Source organism: Garra rufa, chromosome 3, assembly GCF_049309525.1.
Source record: "Garra rufa chromosome 3, GarRuf1.0, whole genome shotgun sequence".
Lineage (NCBI taxonomy): Eukaryota > Metazoa > Chordata > Actinopteri > Cypriniformes > Cyprinidae > Garra > Garra rufa.
In genome coordinates, this window is record NC_133363.1 from 59,781,101 (window position 1) to 59,799,064 (window position 17,964).

Genomic DNA, 17,964 nt, shown 5'->3' on the forward strand with positions numbered 1-17,964 from the left:
TAATGGTATAGTGTATAATGTTAAAAAAGCTTTTTATTTTTGATTAATGCTTATCTTTGGATCTATATATGTGTGTGTTTGTGTATATTTATATATATATATATATATATATATATATATATATTAGTCAATTTTATTTTATTTAATCACAACACTTACAATAAGGTCCTATCTGTTAACATTTAATACATTAGCTACAAACATAAAGTAACGATGAATAATGTTCATTATTTAATTACAGCGTTTATTAACCTTTGTCAAAGTAAGTAACTATCAAGGTTCATGTCAGTTCACCTTGACTAAAGTTAACAGATACAGCTTTTGATCTTAAAATGCAGTAGTAAATGTTAAGATTAACTAAGATAAATTCTGTGAATGCTGTAAATATCGTTCAATCTTCCTGATAGCTAATGTAGTTAACAAATGAAACCTTATCGTAAAACACTGTTCCATATGTAATACCCACAAGGCACTGCAGCGGTCATAAGGCACAAGTCTAGACAAGGCCTAATACCCAAGTGGTTGCTAATTTGTTACTGTCTGCTTATGCTGTCAAGACTAGTGGTGTCTTGCTGTTTTGATTTGAATGTAATCCCTGATCACATGCACTTTCCTCTCTGTTGGATTGTCTCTGTAGCTGGCGATTGGTGTTTTATCTGGTGGCGTGCATTAGTGGAATCATAGCCCTGCATGATGTGAGTTTATCTCTTCTTATATACTTGTATATCCTGAATGCATGTCTGCTAAAGTAAGAAATATGTGAAGTCAAGGGTTGAGAAATCTAATGTATTTGATGCCTCTGACAGATAAGCACTGTGGGAAATATACAGCGACTTTGGAACACTACATAGGCAGCATTATACAAATAGTGTGCATGCACAGCACTCATGAGGACATAATTAACAACTGATTATAATAGAATTGAGTGTTATTTATTTATACATATTATACATTTGAAATTGAATAATTTATCCACCTTATTTTTCCATGAGGAAGTAAGCCATTTTCTGTGAATGTCCAAGACTTTATGTTCATATATAATAAGTGCAGTAAAATGTAAAACTGTTTGCACTACAAACCACTGTGTTCAAAATAAAGATACTACATTAAAGACACATCAGTTGCAATATCAAGCAGCAAAACGCTGTTTTGTACTAAAAATAGCTGGTCACGAATGAGACCAATGGCCGCGGCTGCTATTTTGGGAAAAAATAAGGTGGATAAGTATATTTATTTGTATAATATAATATCGCAATGCATTATTATGGCAGTGGTTTTTAATCTTTTTGACTCCATTATCTACAACAGTATTCAAAGGCCCCATAAAAATAGTTTTGTCTATTTAATTTATTAAAGACACTCATGGTTTCTGTAAATATACAAAAGTAGCTAAATATAAATTAATTATTAAAACTATTAAATATCACAATTCTATGTTTTTTTAGCTGAATGTTGAATTTACATTACTTTTCTGTCAATGTGATTTAAGGATAAGCAAAAGCAAAATATTTTAGAGCTAGAAAAGTGTATATTCATTTATATATATATATATATATATATATATATATATGTCAGTTTTGGATGAACAAAATAAAAGTAGGTCAGTACACCTAAGTCAAAACATGATATGGACTAGTGTCTGTGAATATTAAGCTGCAAAAGATGAATTAAATATGAATCCTGTCTGTTCTGCGTGTCTCTGTGTGAATGAATGACACAGGTTTTGTTTACTACACACGTACTGAAGTGCATGTGATGCTTGTGATGTACATACGAGTACATGAAAACAAAAACATAATCTCCGGAACTGTTCTGAGAGTCACTTCATGAGCATTTAGCCATTTATTTGAGTGAAAAACTATCGTTATGTCTTAGACAAACAGAAACTTAAAACTTCAGCTCGGTTTAACTTGAAGAAATTGTGACAGAAATATATTACTTAATTGTAATAGTAGTACTAATAAAGTTTCTGTCATGTTCTGACTAACCAGAAACCACAGTTTGTTTGCCAAAAAAGGGTTTAATTTTTTATTTAATTAAACGAAAACTAATTAAATACACAACATGGTATTTATGAAACAAATAAGCTGTTTTCTAATCAAATCTATTTAATTAAAGATACTTTTGATTATTAACATTTAATTGAACTATTAAATTGTAACCAACTGTGTATATGTGAACCATAGTTTTTTTTTTTTTGACAGTTTAAACACAATAGACGCTAAAGATGTGTGTGGAAAATATTAAAAGTTTAAACTAAAACGGCGCCTAAGGCCGTGTTCACACTTGGCGTCTTTTTTGACAAGAAAAAGTTGACTAGGGCATTTTTTTGGTAAAAAAAAAAAAAAAAGCTGGCAGCGTTCTGTTACAAAAAGCAGCCGAGTGCGTCTTTTGTTGCTATAACAACAGCTGCAACAGTAGCGTAGTGCTGTGTGGTGAAGAAATGTCGAGAAAGAGCCTCTTTGTGATGTATGTTATGATAGAGTTGTTTACTCATATGTGACCCTGGACCACAAAACCAGTCATAAGGTTAAATTTGACAAAACTGAGATTTATACATCATATGAAAGCTCAATAAATAAGCTTTCTATTGATGTATGGTTTGTTAGGATAGGACAATATTTGACTGAGATAAATCTATTTGAAATCAAAAATCTGAGGATGCAAAAAAATCAAAAAGACTGAGAAAATCACCTTTAAAGTTGTCCAAATTAGGTTCTTAACAATGCATATTACTAATCAAAAATTACATTTTGATATGTTTACACTAGGAATTTTACAAAAAATCTTCATGGAACATGATCTTTACTTAATTTCTTAATGATTTTTGGCATAAAAGAAAAATCAAAAAATTTTGACCCATGCAATGTATTTTTGGCTATTGCTACAAATATACCCCAGCGACTTAAGACTGGTTTTGTGGTCCAGGGTCACATATCATACAACTCCTTGTGCTCCGAAACTAGTACGATAAGTTTATCTACCGGCAACTTCTCAATTTTTTCTTGTTGTTTTTGTTCTTGATAGGTACTCGCTTGTCATTGGTCAGCTGTCAAAAAAGCGCTTGATGTAGGGCGTTTTCTTCAAAAAAGTTAAACTTTTTTCAACTTAAAAAGACGCTCTGAGCTGCAAAAAAAGACGCCGGCGGTGGCGTTTAAAAAAAGCGCTAGGGCTTTTTTGAAAAGACGGTTTACTCCATAGGTTTAGAATGTAAAACAGACGCTGGCAGTTTGAAAAAGGACGGCAAGTGTGAACACGGCCTAAGTAGGCAGCGCACTAGGTTTTAGAACACAGCCACCTTGCATCTCCAGAAACTGTAATAAAAAGCCAATGTTCCGTGTTCCATAAAGTTGAATATTGATTCATCTATTTATTGCAGAAACCCTGGTTTTATAATTTGCGGGAGATGTGGAACGGCTATCCCAAACAGGTATGTTCCAGTCTTCAAATCTTTCATTAATTTGCTTGTATTTGTTCCAAGGGATTTTATTGCTCATATCACCTGCACTAATAAGCGCAGGCGAGATTTAGTTCACTTTGACCCGGCCCCAATAAAGGCTTCACGCAATGCTCAAATTTACAGCACGGCTAATAAATAAGGCAGATGATAACGCTCACGCTCGTTCCAAATCAAACAAAGCCATATTTAGAAGAAAGATGTCTTTTTTTGGCCCGGCCGAAGGTTTTTTTTGGACCCGTTCTCACTTGTTATGTGAGTTCCAGGTTGTAATCAAAAGAGCAGTGATGTCATTCAGATTGGCACTCAAGTGCTCAATTTTCCTAGAAAAATCGCTCGAAAAAACAGCCCTCTTCAAACTCCCGCTGCGTCAAAGCACAATGCATTACATAAAATTCACATCGAGTTAGAACTCGGATCAATCAGAGTCTTTTACGTTTTCCGTCATAAAACTCTAACGGTGGTCATCTCTTGTTATTGTGCTGTTGTTTCTGAGAGTTCATTGTTCTGTGTTTGCTCTTGCAGTCCATGCTAGAGTCTCAATACTGGTATTATATTGTGGAGATGAGCTTCTATTTGTCGCTGGTGCTCAGAATAACCTTCGACGTCAAACGAAAGGTCAGTATCGGTGACGCCACGCTATATATCTCCTCGAAATCTTTCAAATTACATTTCAGACTCTCCATTCATCACATGACCTGAAATAAACATCTGATCATTATTTACACAATGAAAGCTATTGTAATCTGTCATTTAAATCCTGAATGATTTGTTGTTGCTTTTATCTCATCTAACCGCACATCTGCTTTTTCTCTGTCACTGAGAATGATTGTGAAAACTTTCTGTGAATGTTTTTCGTATGTTTCAGGACTTTAAAGAGCAGATCATCCATCATTGGGCCACATTGACGCTTTTGGCTTTCTCCTGGTGTGGGAACTACATCAGGGTCGGGACCCTGGTCATGCTCATTCACGATTCCTCGGACATTCTTTTAGAGGTCAATAATATGCCAAATTGTATTTTATTTGTTTATTCTTTAGTATTTTTAGCTGTTTACCTCTGTATTAGAGAGTGACAGGACATTTGGTGGTATGGGATGAGGAAAAGCTGGATTTAAACAACGTTTTCATGACATTTAAGGTTTAAAAACAGTGGGGTCATTCCGTGTCAAATCAATCAACCTTTCTCAATTTTTTGATTTTGGAAAAATAGACATTTATAGTGATGAAAGCCAAAATATTAAATGTCATGGATGAATATTTACTGAGTAATCCACTATTTTGTAGAGGGGGTCAAAATGGCAATTTTCATCTTAGATTCAAAGTCAAGTTACAGAAGGGTGAAAATGACTTCAGAAAGAAGGCAGCATCATTATCTTATTTTTACAAAGATATTGGTAGTTGTATTAGTAAAATATGTTGACTTTAGCAATCTTTGTTGCATTATGTGCAAATGGTGACCATTCAAAAATGGGGAAACAGCACTTTTCATGATTTTCTCCAAAGTTTTTATGTCTGTATCTCAAGAAGTATTAAAGATATTTAAATGCCCTTTTAGATATTGGGTCTTAACAAACTTTCCTTTTGGCATCTTTATTTTTAATACCCAATGAGATTCGATTCCAGAGATATTGGAATTTCAATATGGCTCCACATTTTCAGTGGTCAAAAACCAAATGTGGGTCAGTTTAAAAAAATACGATACTTATTTTCTTTTAAGAAGCAATCTCTGAAGAACAAATAATGTTTAAACTAGATATGTATCTAGTTTCTCTCTGTCAAGACAACTGCATTGAACATACCTTTCTGACTGCCATATATATTTTTCCAAAGTTTGAGTGCCTATAAGTCAAGAAGTATTAAAGATATCACAATATGATTTTATAATCTAGCTCTTAATTTCTTTCAGAACCATTATTCAAAAAAAAAAAGTTTATGTACAACTAGAATCTAAAATCATATTGCAATATCTTTAATACTTCTTGAGTTATAGGCATGCAAACTTTGAAAAAAGAATATTTATGGCACTATAAATGGCAATATAAACTATATTTATTTAAATATCTATTATTTTTTATACTATATTAGGGAACAATAATAAAAACAAAACAATAACAATAATTAAATAAATACATAAATACAATGAAAATAAAATATATAAAATTATCAGCCTATCATGAACCTCTTGACTTAACTATTTGCCTCTCAACCCATTCTACATTTACATTTACATTTATTCATTTAGCAGACGCTTTTATCCAAAGCGACATACAACTGGGGAATACAACAAGCAATTCATCCTAAGGAGGTAGATCGACATAGGAAGTGCTCAAAATACCTTATATCGGGCATTGTAAGATGAGTACAGGCTAGAAAGGGAAGATCACGAAGAAAGGAGAACAATTTTTTTTTTTTTTTTTTATTGAGTCAAATAGTGAAAGCTGTCATGGAGTCTGCATTCTATCTTATACAGTATAAGGAAACCAGTTATTATATTAACCAACTATAAGTATATTAAAATACAAAACTGTTATTTTAAATTGCAACAATATTTCGCAATATTACTTTGTTTCAGCATTTTGAACTTTAATGAGCATAAGAGACTTTTTTCTTTAAGAAACATTAAAATCTTACTGATCCCAAACTTTTGAACAGCAGTGTATATACATGCATATATGTGACCCTGGACCACAAAACCAGTCATAAGGTTAAATTTGACAAAACTGAGATTTATACATCATATGAAAGCTCATAAATGAGCTTTCTATTGATGTATAATTTGTTAGGATAGGACAATATTTGACTGAGATACATCTATTTGAAATCAGAAATCTGAGGATGCAAAAAAATCAAAAAGACTGAGAAAATCACCTTTAAAGTTGTCCAAATTAGGTTCTTAACAATGCATATTACAAATCAAAAATTACATTTTGATATGTTTACACTAGGAATTTTACAAAAAATCTTCATGGAACATGAACTTTACTTAATTTCTTAATGATTTTTGGCATAAAAGAAAAATCTAAAATTTTGACCCATGCAATGTATTTTTGGCTATTGCTACAAATATACCCCAGCGACTTAAGACTGGTTTTGTGGTCCAGGGTCACATATTTTTATGTTTTAGTTTTAGTTAACTGTAATAACCCTGGTTGACACTGTACAAATGGCACCTGTTTGTTATTTTTCTGTTTTTATCTCTGCAGTCTGCCAAGATCTTCAACTACGCCAAATGGGAAAGAACATGCAATGGCATCTTTGTTGTATTTGCTGCTGTCTTCATAGTCACACGACTCATAATCTTTCCATTTTGGTGAGAATTGTGTTTGTGACTATTATTTCCAAGCTCTCAGTTGTATTTTACATAACGTGCATGCATTATTTGTTTATTCCAAATGCTATTAAAAACTGTCTCTGTCTCGTGTATCTTTATTCCAGGATCATTCACTGCACGTGGGTTTATCCTCACGACCATTACCCGCCATTCTTTGGATATTACTTTTTTAACCTCATGCTTGTCATCCTGTTGATGCTGCACACATTCTGGGCATATCTGATTCTGCGTATGGTGAAGATGTTTCTTTTCGGAAGTGTAAGTTGATCTATATTTACCTTACTTACCCAGCTGATTGATTACCTTGATAATTGCAAACATTTTTTGTATTACAATTTTTCTAAAATGTTAGGTTTTAAAATGCGACTGAGGCATTATATAATGAAATATGCACTAATTTGCATACATTTCTTGTACAAAAAACTAAACACTGAATGAAGTCAGTTTCAAAATTCTTGTTTATGTTTTTTTTTTTTTTTTACATATTAGAGTCAAATGTTTTTACAGAGTGTATTTTGGGTATCTCATTTTGTCACTCCATAATTCAGAACAGAAGGAAAACACTATATTTTTAAAAAACAAAAATTTAAATGTTGTATAAAATCAAGCAAATTATATGTGAACAAATCACTCTGTAAAAACCTTTAGGATATAGACAGGAGGAGAAAAAAACTCATCAAAAATGGCTTTTAAAATATGCACTGTAATTGAAATCTATTGACACAAATAGATAAAGTGCTATAAAAGAAACACTTAACAGTGTCTTTTAAATGTTTTCTTTCTACTAGCCTGAAAAAACACTATGAAAAACCAAAAAGCCCAAAATCTCAAACTTGACAGGTGTGTGAAAAAATGTCTCACCGTACATCTGTAAATACTGGGTTAACTTTGTTTTCACAAATTTATGTGGGCCAATAGGCTACTGAATGCGACCTGTGTTTATATTTGCTTGTGCATCTGTGTAGATGTTAGGATAAATCAGCTCAGGTCTTCTCTTAAAAAACAAAAACAAATTAAAGCTGCAAGCAGCGATGAACGGGCCCTCGCACAAGTGCTTACCACCGACCGGTGGCTTTAGGGACACAGCTTATGGTGGGCAGTATGCTTTTAATACAGTAAAAATAGGAGAAATATGTCAAAGTCACTTAAAAGTGCCAAATTTCCTGCTGCCAGCTGGTGGCGCTATGCCTATAACTGATTATTGGCATGTAGATGTGTTCAGGCCAGCACTTTTATCAAACATATGAAGTTTGGTGCAGATTGGCCTTGGTACGTTTGAGTTAGTGAAAGATATGATATATCCTGCTGCCAACAGGTGGCGCTATGATAATATCTGAATATTGACATTTAGGTGTCTTCAGGCCAGGACTCTTACCAAACCTGTGAAGTTTGAGGCAGATCGGATATTTTATGGCTGAGTTATAACAACTTCTATGTCCATGGCGAAACATCCAACTTTGTCACAGACACGCCCTTTAACGAAAACTCAAGATCTTCGCAATTTAACATCTCTAAGGCCTTTAGATCAGACTGAGCAAATATAATGTTGATATCATTAAATCTCTAGGAGGATTTTGCTATAAACCTAACCCCCTGCAAGGACTTCAGGGGGCCAACTGTGAACACATATGCTACATGTTCCCTATATTCTGATGATGATGATGATGATGGTGATGATAAGAACATGTAGTTCATGATGATAACAAAATGCTATTATTGCTTGCATTACATCCACGCCCTGCTTAAATATCATCGTTACCTATCTGTTCAATTTTTGTGTGGATATTGCTTTGCTGGTGACTCCTGGTATTAGACATCACTCTTAAGCGCTACATAACTAAGAATCAATTAGGAAAACGGTGCCCAGTTGGCACGTGCATTCACAGTAACCCTCTGTCAGTTAGGATTTAAAGTTTACTGAATTGAAAGGGTTAAACTTTAAAATCAACACACAGACACATACACACAATATATACAATTTTGCCATCCAGTTTCATTTGTTAACATTAACTATATTAGTTAACATGAACAATAACTAAACAGCATTTATTAATGTTAATTAATATTAAGCTAAAAAAAGTATTTATATATTGTTTAAAGGAAAATTAGTATCTTTTAACATTATGTACTGTGAATGAACATGAACACAGTTCATGTGGGTGTACAGCAAAACACAATAAAAATGCTCTATAAAAGCTTCATTCTTTTAAAATATCTTTAAAAATTAAGTTGAGTATTTTAATGGGGCGATATATATATAACTGATCTTAAAATTATGGTTTTCAGATGTTTTGAACAGATAACAGCAAAGTTAGTTTTGTTGTCAAAGTTTGTCTTGAAATTTTTAATTATAATTTTATATTCAGTAAATAACACTATGCAAATATTTTCTATCAATGAAGATAAATCGCTCATGCTAAAAAGTTGTATTTTTCTTAATCTTTTGCTATGTGCCTGAATAGGACAAGTTCATGGTACAGTTCAGTAAAAAATACATAAAAAACAACAACTGCAAAATACAAACAATGAAAGACTTAGTGACCCTTTATATTTTCTCAAAATATCAGACTCTCAAAGATCAGACATATTTATGTAATAAAACTACATATATGTGTATTCCTTCCTCAAAGATGGTCTGCAGCATGGGTCACAGCTCTCTCACTCTCTCTCCCTCTCCCCCCTCCCCCCTGCACTGTGCTTCACTCACTCTGACACACACACAGAGACATTCAGCCTGCTGAGTGACAGCAGATTTCTGATTTCTTTTTTAAATTGTCTTTAATTCATTGAAGCTTGTATAAAATTTATATTAACAGCACTTGCTCAAAATGGTCAGATCTCTGTGTGAAAAAAGTTTTAAAGAGTTTGGATGCTGCACTTTAAAGATATAAAAAAATTACGGTTATGTTTTTTACTACATTTTAAAAAAATTACCACGTCAACACCGTTCGAGATATCCCAAATCCGCTCGCAATTTAACATCTTCAGAATCTTCTCTTCAGGTTAAAAAAGTTTGGTGTGAACAGCGTGTTGTTCTTAGAAGGAGTGTGAATTTGTTTACAGCCTGATTTTTCCAAAAATCCACATTCAAATCAAAATAGCCGGCTTCCTGTTGGTCTTAGCTAATGAGTTTGATTTAGAAAGTTGTCCAGATTGATGAGAATAATATATGTACAGAGTTTGGTGACTGTAGGAAAAACTAACCCCACAACTTTTGTCAAAAGATGGCGCTATAGAGTGCCTGCTCCACGCCCATTTATGACCTTTTGCCAGTGTCTAACTATCATTAATATTGATGTGTGTGTTGAGTTTCATGAAATTCTAAGCATGTTATCTGCCTCAAAAAGACAGGAATCTAATTTTAAAGTTTGACACGTTGCCATGGCAACAGCATTCGATTTATCATCAACCCCTTTACACATTCTCAACGGCCGTGTTTTGACATGATTTTCATGAAGTTTAAAGAAAATCAAGTAAAATTAAGAGGCTGATTTCAAAGCATTTTGAAAATGACACGCTTCCTGCTGCCAGTTGGTGGCGCTATAACTTTGACTCATAATAGTCACATTTATGGAATCGGCTTCATACAACGAACAAACTGGTGAAGTTTCATCAGAATCAGGCAATGTGTGCAACAGTTATTACACACTTCCTGTTTCTCATTTCTCGCCATAACTTTGTCGCCTTGCCACGGCCAAACCGTTCGAGATATCAAAAATCCCCTCGCAATTTAGCATCCCCAGTGTCTTGAGATCATGCTGACCGAGTTTGGTGACAATCCTATCGAAATCCTGGGAGGAGTACGTTAAATTCCAGAGCATGCGCTTTTTAAACATCCCTGAATATCTCACTTCCTGTTGGGTGGAGCCTATGACATAGAGTACAAAAGTTGTTTGGCTCAATGAGTTCTATATGTGTACCGAGTTTCATATGAATACTTGCAAGTATGTGTGCGCAGTACATCAAGTTTTCAAACTGTGTTCCAGGGGGCGCTGTAGAGGCCCTGAACCACGCCCGGGTCCCAGCCTCTGTGGCGTCCGGACGACGGCAGATTCCGACGTGTGTGCAAATTTTCAAGAGTTTTTGAGTATGTTAAGGCCCCCAAAAGTGCCCCAACGGTTGAAAAAAAAGAACCCTTAGAAGAACAATAGGGCCTTCGCCCCTTTGGGCTCGGGCCCTAATTAACTGTTTAACATGTTTAACAGCTTCCTTGAGAAACTGACACTGAAAAATTCTGTGACTCCACAAAGCTCACAAATATTGTATGATTGGCTGTCTGTTTCTAAATGACTCATTGTGACATTCTTACAGTGACATACTTTTATGTCTTTGGCTAACGCCTTTTGAAATCAGAAGTGTGAAACAGTGCTTTACCTGGGGTTAAAAAGACATTTACTCCAGGTTAAACACTGTGTGAAAAGCCTTAAAAACATTATGAAATCATTTATAGTCTGGTTCCAAGTGCAGTGGATATAAATGATGTAAGAAAAATACCATTAACCCTGTTACCTTACCACCCTCGGGCTAGTTATCAATCATCTCAACTGACAGAAGTGACACCGTGTGACTTTTAATAAGTCACAAAACTGTGGCATATGCAGAGCTGAAAAGTTCTGGATGCTTCTCACTATTTGATGAGTTACTGACTAAAGCAGTTTAAACAAAACATTTTCTGTTTGTTCATATTGTCTTGAGAGCTGGCAGTTTGTTATGGCACAGTTTTAATTTACTGTCACACGTGAATGTCCTACTGTGATTGTTATTGCATCAGCACTGGCTTTACAGGTCTAGTTAACTATCCAATAATGCTGGTTATACCAGTGTGGGTTGGTACGGCACATGAGCACATTTTGTAATAATACATTCTGTGCTTTTTAAATGCTATTTTTGCAAAAAGCAGTCCCAAAATAAGTTAGAAACAAGTACTGGATTTCATTCAGCAAATACAGTTGAGGTCAAAAGTTTGCACCCCCCTTTCAGAATCTGCAAAATGTTAATTACTTTATCAAAATGCATGTTATTGTTTATTTAGTACTGACCTGAGTAAGATATTTCACATAAAAGATGTTTACATACAGTCCACAAGAGAAAATAATAGTTGAATTTATAAAAATGACCCTGTTCAAAAGTTTACACACACTTGATTCTTAATACTGTGTTGTTACCTGAATGATCCACTGCTGTGTTTTTTTGTTCAGTGATAGTTGTTCATGAGTCCCTTGTTTGTCCTGAACAGTTAAACTGCCTGCTGTTCTTCAGAAAAATCCTTCAGGTCCCACTAATTCTTTGGTTTTCCGGCATTTTTGTATATTTGAACCCTTTCCAATAATGACTGTATGATTTTGAGATCCATCTTTTCACACTGAGGACAACTGAGGGACTCATATGCAACTATTACAGAAGGTTCAAACACTCACTGATGCTCCAGAAGGAAAAAACATGCATTAAGACCTGGGGATGAAAACTTTTGGAGTTTGAAGATCAGGGTAAATTGAACTTATTTTGTCTTCTGGGAAACATGTATCTTCTGTAGCTTCAAAAGGGCAGTACTAAATGAAAAAATATGATAGTTAGACAAAATAAGAAAAATGTACACATCTCCATTCTGTTCAAAAGTTTTCACCCTTCGGTTCTTAATGCATGGTTTTTACTTCTGAAGCATCAGTGAGTGAGTGTGAACCTTCTGTAATAGTTGCATACGAGTCCCTCAGTTGTCCTCAGTGTGAAAAGATGGCTCTCAAAATCATACAGTCATTGTTGGAAAGGATTCAAATACACAAAAATGCTGGAAAACCAAAGAATTAGTGGGACCTGAAGGATTTTTCTGAAGAACAGCAGACAGTTTAACTGTTCAGGACAAACAAGGGACTCATGAACAACTATCACGAAACAAAACACAGCTGTGGATCATTCAGGTAACAACACAGTATTACGAATCAAGTGTATGTAAACTTTTAAACAGGGTAATTTTTAGAAATTCAACTATTATTTTCTCTTGTGGACTGTATGTAAACAACTTCTGACCTGAAATCGTATTCAGGTCAGTACTAAATAAACAATAACATGCATTTTGTATGATCCCTCTTATGTTGGTAAAATAATTACAATTTTGCAGATTCTGAAAGGGGGATGTAAAGTTTTCATTTCAACTGTATGATGCAGGTCTAATAGAGATGAACGCAACAGTTAAATATGGTTGTCACTGGCTCATTAGTTTGTGAATGTATGACAGCCACATTCTACAGCCAACATATAACCAACACCAAACAAGTTAGACCGTTGACATTTGTCTTTCTTGCCTAAAGCAATTTTGGGAGTGACTGAGTGATCATTTAAGATAATAATTTACTGTATTTAATTGTCAGTGTAACTCGTGGCATAAAATTACTTAAGAGAAAAAATCTATATCTTATATTGTCTTCTGTTAGATGGGCATTGAAATGTGTGCTCATTAAAGCAAAATTCAGGAGCATGATTGTAAAAATGTAAAATCTATTTATTTTGATAAAAAATATTGATTTTAGCTCAGTTGAATGCTATCTTAAAATATATACACTAGTTTAGTGTCATTGGTTTTGAAAGAAGTCTCTTATTCTGTCCAAGACTGCATTTGTTTGATCAAATATACAGTAAAAATAGTAAAATTGTAAAATATTATTCCAATTTAAAATATTTGTCTTCTCTGTCAATATATTTTAAAATGTAATTTATTTCTGCAATGCAAAGCTGAATTTTCAGCATCATTTCTCAGCTTCAGTGTCACATGATCCTTCAGAAATCATTCTAATATGTTGATTTGCTGCTCAAGAAATGTCTTATTATTATCAATGTTTAAAACCTTTTTTTTGTAGAAACCAAGATTTTTTAAATTCTATAACGAATAGAAAGTTCAAAATAACAGCATTTATATAAAATAGGGTTCTTTTGTAACATTATAAATACATTTACTGGTACTAATACATAACTGAATGCATCCAATCTGAATAAATTAATTTCTTTAGGGTGTGAATAATATGTTTGGACATGGTGTTATTGTTTAGTTCAGAGCTGCTTGTTGCAACAGCAAACTCCTGTAGGAAACACCGTCTTGATTCGTGTGAATCATACGAAAACAAAGCCCTACGTGATGCATATTGGCAGTAACAGACAAAGCCATGCTGTATGAATTATACACCAAACAGAAACGATGACATGAGCTTGTAATGGTGACTGAGTTACCCAGGTCTGTGCCGTTGTTCAGTTTTTTTCCCATTAAACTGGCGTTCTGATTAAAATAAGCCCTGCCAGCCTGTATTTAGTGCTCTATTGTTTTCCCTCCAGCTCGGTCTATTGAGAAAGGTGAGTCATAATTTGAGAGTGATTGCACTGGCAGCGTGCATGATCTCTCGCAAATGCAGAGCGGATGAGGGATGCCAGATTCAATCGCTTCTCTGCTCCGCGTACCTGCAGCCTGTTGCTCAAAGGGACCTAATTAGTGGTGATTTAGTGCACATCAGACTGTTCGGATTCATTTGCTATGGATGATGAATTGCGTACTTGCACGTCTGGTTTCTACAAATGGCTAGTTAGGTTAATGTTTCAAGATGTTGTGGTTTGGATTTTGTCTTTTCAAACTACAGGACGTTTGATTTTCGAATGTTTGCTAAGCTATAGATTGATAAATCTACTTATATGTGGATCACACTTTGGTTAGTGATTTAAATAAACTTATATTTGGAGAAAGAATTTTGCTATAAAGCTGAGTCTTTGTTTTATATTAAAAGTACCAAAAGCACAAAGCTTTGGTTATTATTGGCTATTATTGGGTGGTTGGCGCACTGCAAATAGGCCTAATGAATGCACGAATAACACGTTGTATGATTTGTGCTAATAATCCCACTTATATTCAAATAAATTCTGGTGGCCTGGAAACTTCTCCCGGTGCTCCCAATCCGGGCCATTTGCATGTGCAGACTATACTCTCAAAATATTATAACTTTAATTGCTACTATTTAATTCTTGAAAGATTTGAACCTTTTTCTCAAAATATTTTGACTTCATTCTCAAAACATTTTGAATTTATTCTTAAACTTTACTTCATTCTTAAAAATTTTACTTTATTCTTGAAATTTCAACTTTATTCTCAAAACATTTCGACTTTATTCTCGTAATTTTGACTTTCTCTGAACATTTCAACTTTATTCTCATAATTTCAACTTTATTCTTAAAACATTTTGACTTCATTCTCGAAACATTTCGACTTTATTCTCAAAATTTCAACTTTATTCTTAAAACATTTAGACTTTATTCTCAAAATTTTGACTTTATTCTCATAATTTCGACTTTATTCTTAAAACATTTAGACTTTATTCTCAAAATTTTGACTTTATTCTCATAATTTCGACTTTATTCTTAAAACATTTAGACTTTATTCTCAAAATTTTGACTTTATTCTCATAATTTCGACTTTATTCTTAAAACATTTAGACTTTATTCTCAAAATTTTGACTTTATTCTCATAATTTCGACTTTATTCTTAAAACATTTAGACTTTATTCTCATAATTTCGACTTTATTCTTAAAACATTTAGACTTTATTCCCATAATTTCAACTTTATTCTCAAAACATTTCGACTTTTTTCTCGTAATTTTGACTTTCTCTGAACATTTCAACTTTATTCTCAAAACATTTCGACTTTATTCTCGTAATTTTCACTTTCTCTGAACATTTCAACTTTATTCTCATAATTTCAACTTTATTCTTAAAACATTTTGACTTCATTCTCGAAACATTTCGACTTTATTCTCGAAATTTCAACTTTATTCTTAAAACATTTAGACTTTATTCTCAAAATTTTGACTTTATTCTCATAATTTCGACTTTATTCTTAAAACATTTAGACTTTATTCCCATAATTTCAACTTTATTCTCAAAACATTTCGACTTTTTTCTCGTAATTTTGACTTTCTCTGAACATTTCAACTTTATTCTCATAATTTCAACTTTATTCTCATAATTTCAACTTTATTCTTAAAACATTTTGACTTCATTCTCGAAACATTTCGACTTTATTCTCGAAATTTCAACTTTATTCTTGAAATTTCAACTTTATTCTTAAAACATTTTGACTTTATTGTCAAAATTTTGACTTTATTCTCATAATTTCGACTTTATTCTTAAAACATTTAGACTTTATTGTCAAAATTTTGACTTTATTCTCATAATTTCGACTTTATTCTTAAAACATTTAGACTTTATTCCCATAATTTCAACTTTATTCTCAAAATTTTGACTTTATTCCCATAATTTCAACTTTATTCTTGAAATTTTGACTTTATTCTTGAAATTTCAACTTTATTCTCAAAACATTTCGACTTTTTTCTCGTAATTTTGACTTTCTCTGAACATTTCAACTTTATTCTCATAATTTCAACTTTATTCTTGAAATTTCAACTTTATTCTTAAAACATTTAGACTTTATTCCCATAATTTCAGCTTTATTCTCAAAATTTTGACTTTATTCTCATAATTTCAACTTTATTCTTAAAACATTTAGACTTTATTCCCATAATTTCAACTTTATTCTTGAAATTTCAACTTTATTCTTGAAATTTCAACTTTATTCTTGAAATTTCAACTTTATTCTTAAAACATTTAGACTTTATTCCCATAATTTCAGCTTTATTCTCAAAATTTTGACTTTATTCTCATAATTTCAACTTTATTCTTAAAACATTTAGACTTTATTCCCATAATTTCAACTTTATTCTCAAAATTTTGACTTTATTCTTGAAATTTCAACTTTATTCTCAAAATTTTGACTTTATTTTTGAAATTTCAACTTTATTCTCAAAATTTTGACTTTATTCTTGAAATTTCAACTTTATTCTCAAAATTTTGACTTTATTTTTGAAATTGCAACCTTATTCTCAGAACACTAGACTTTATTCTCAAAATTTTTACTTTATTCTTGAAATATTTCAACTTTATTCTCGTAATTTCGACTTTATTCTCGAAAAATTTTCTCACATTTCTGTGACATTTCCCTGTTCTGACTTTTTTTTAAATTTCAAGAACAAATTATAGAAAAGTCAAGATATAGATATGCGAGATATAAATCAGCAACTTCAAGAAAAATTATGAATTAGGATAAATTAACATTAACATTTAAATAACATTTCAACTTTATTCTCAAAATTTCAACATTATTCTTGAAACATTTAGACTTTATTCTCAAAATTTTGACTTTAATCTCAAAACATTTCGACTTTATTCTTAAAATATTTCAACATTTTGACTCACATTTCTGTGACATTTCCTCACAGTACTGACTTTTTATTTTTAAGAATAAATTATAGAATAAATTATATTTAAGTCTAAATTGTGAGATACAAACCAGCAACTGCAAGACAAATTTGGAATCAAGATAAAATTAAGAATAAAGATAAAAAGTTGCTATTATACCTTTTTTTCTGTCAGAGAGTTTATATCTTGCAATTCATTTTTTTTTCCAGAATTGAAAGTTTATATTTCAAAATTCTATGTTTATATCAATCTTGAGCCAGAGTTAAGAGATAAAGTTTTTTTTTTCTTTCTTTCTTTTTTTGCATGGCAGAAATGGGCTTCATAGATAAGCGTATGACAGAATGACTAACAAGAAATTTGGGTGAAGGAGGTCAGGCCTTTGCAAATAAAATTATATGACAAATAACATTTGTTTCTCTGAAGCAATGTTTTGCAAGGATAAACAGTCAAACTTGCATTCTTATATTTGTTATATTAATAAAAAAAGTTTGTTTTAGCTATTGTGTTGACTAACTCTCTTTCCAAAATGCTCTTTTGACAGTTAAAAAAAGACGAGAGGAGCGACAATGAAGAAGATGAAGAAGAGGACGGAGAAACCAGTGTGACCGAGGACACTGATGGACATGTGAAAGTGACCAATGGCTGTGGAGGAGGAGGCAGGGCTAATCATCACTGACACCTCTTTTATCAAACTGTGAAGGACTCTGAGTTGCCCTCAGGGATGCGAGGAGCCAAAGACATACCTTTGAATTATTGTCACACGGAGAATACGCCAGAAACTTGTCATAACAAATTGCATCTTTTAATAACACTAAAAAAGTCTTTTTTCCCCCACTCGGCTTCACTGGAGACAACTCGCTGTGTGTCTTGGCTGCTTTGAAACCTTTTC

At 32.7% G+C, this 17,964-nt stretch overlaps 1 protein-coding gene across 1 annotated transcript in view; it reads left to right on the forward strand.

The window, feature by feature from the left end:
• The window catches only part of LOC141331684 (ceramide synthase 2-like), an 18,612-nt gene extending 861 nt beyond the window's left edge, over positions 1-17,751 (forward strand). Inside the window, exons 2-8 of the mRNA XM_073836721.1 lie at positions 638-695; positions 3,380-3,430; positions 3,983-4,075; positions 4,326-4,454; positions 6,663-6,769; positions 6,895-7,048; positions 17,617-17,751. Of these exons, the coding sequence (XP_073692822.1) occupies positions 638-695; positions 3,380-3,430; positions 3,983-4,075; positions 4,326-4,454; positions 6,663-6,769; positions 6,895-7,048; positions 17,617-17,751 (727 nt within the window). The remainder of the gene's footprint in view (positions 1-637; positions 696-3,379; positions 3,431-3,982; positions 4,076-4,325; positions 4,455-6,662; positions 6,770-6,894; positions 7,049-17,616) is intronic.
• The last annotated feature ends 213 nt before the right edge of the window (positions 17,752-17,964 follow it).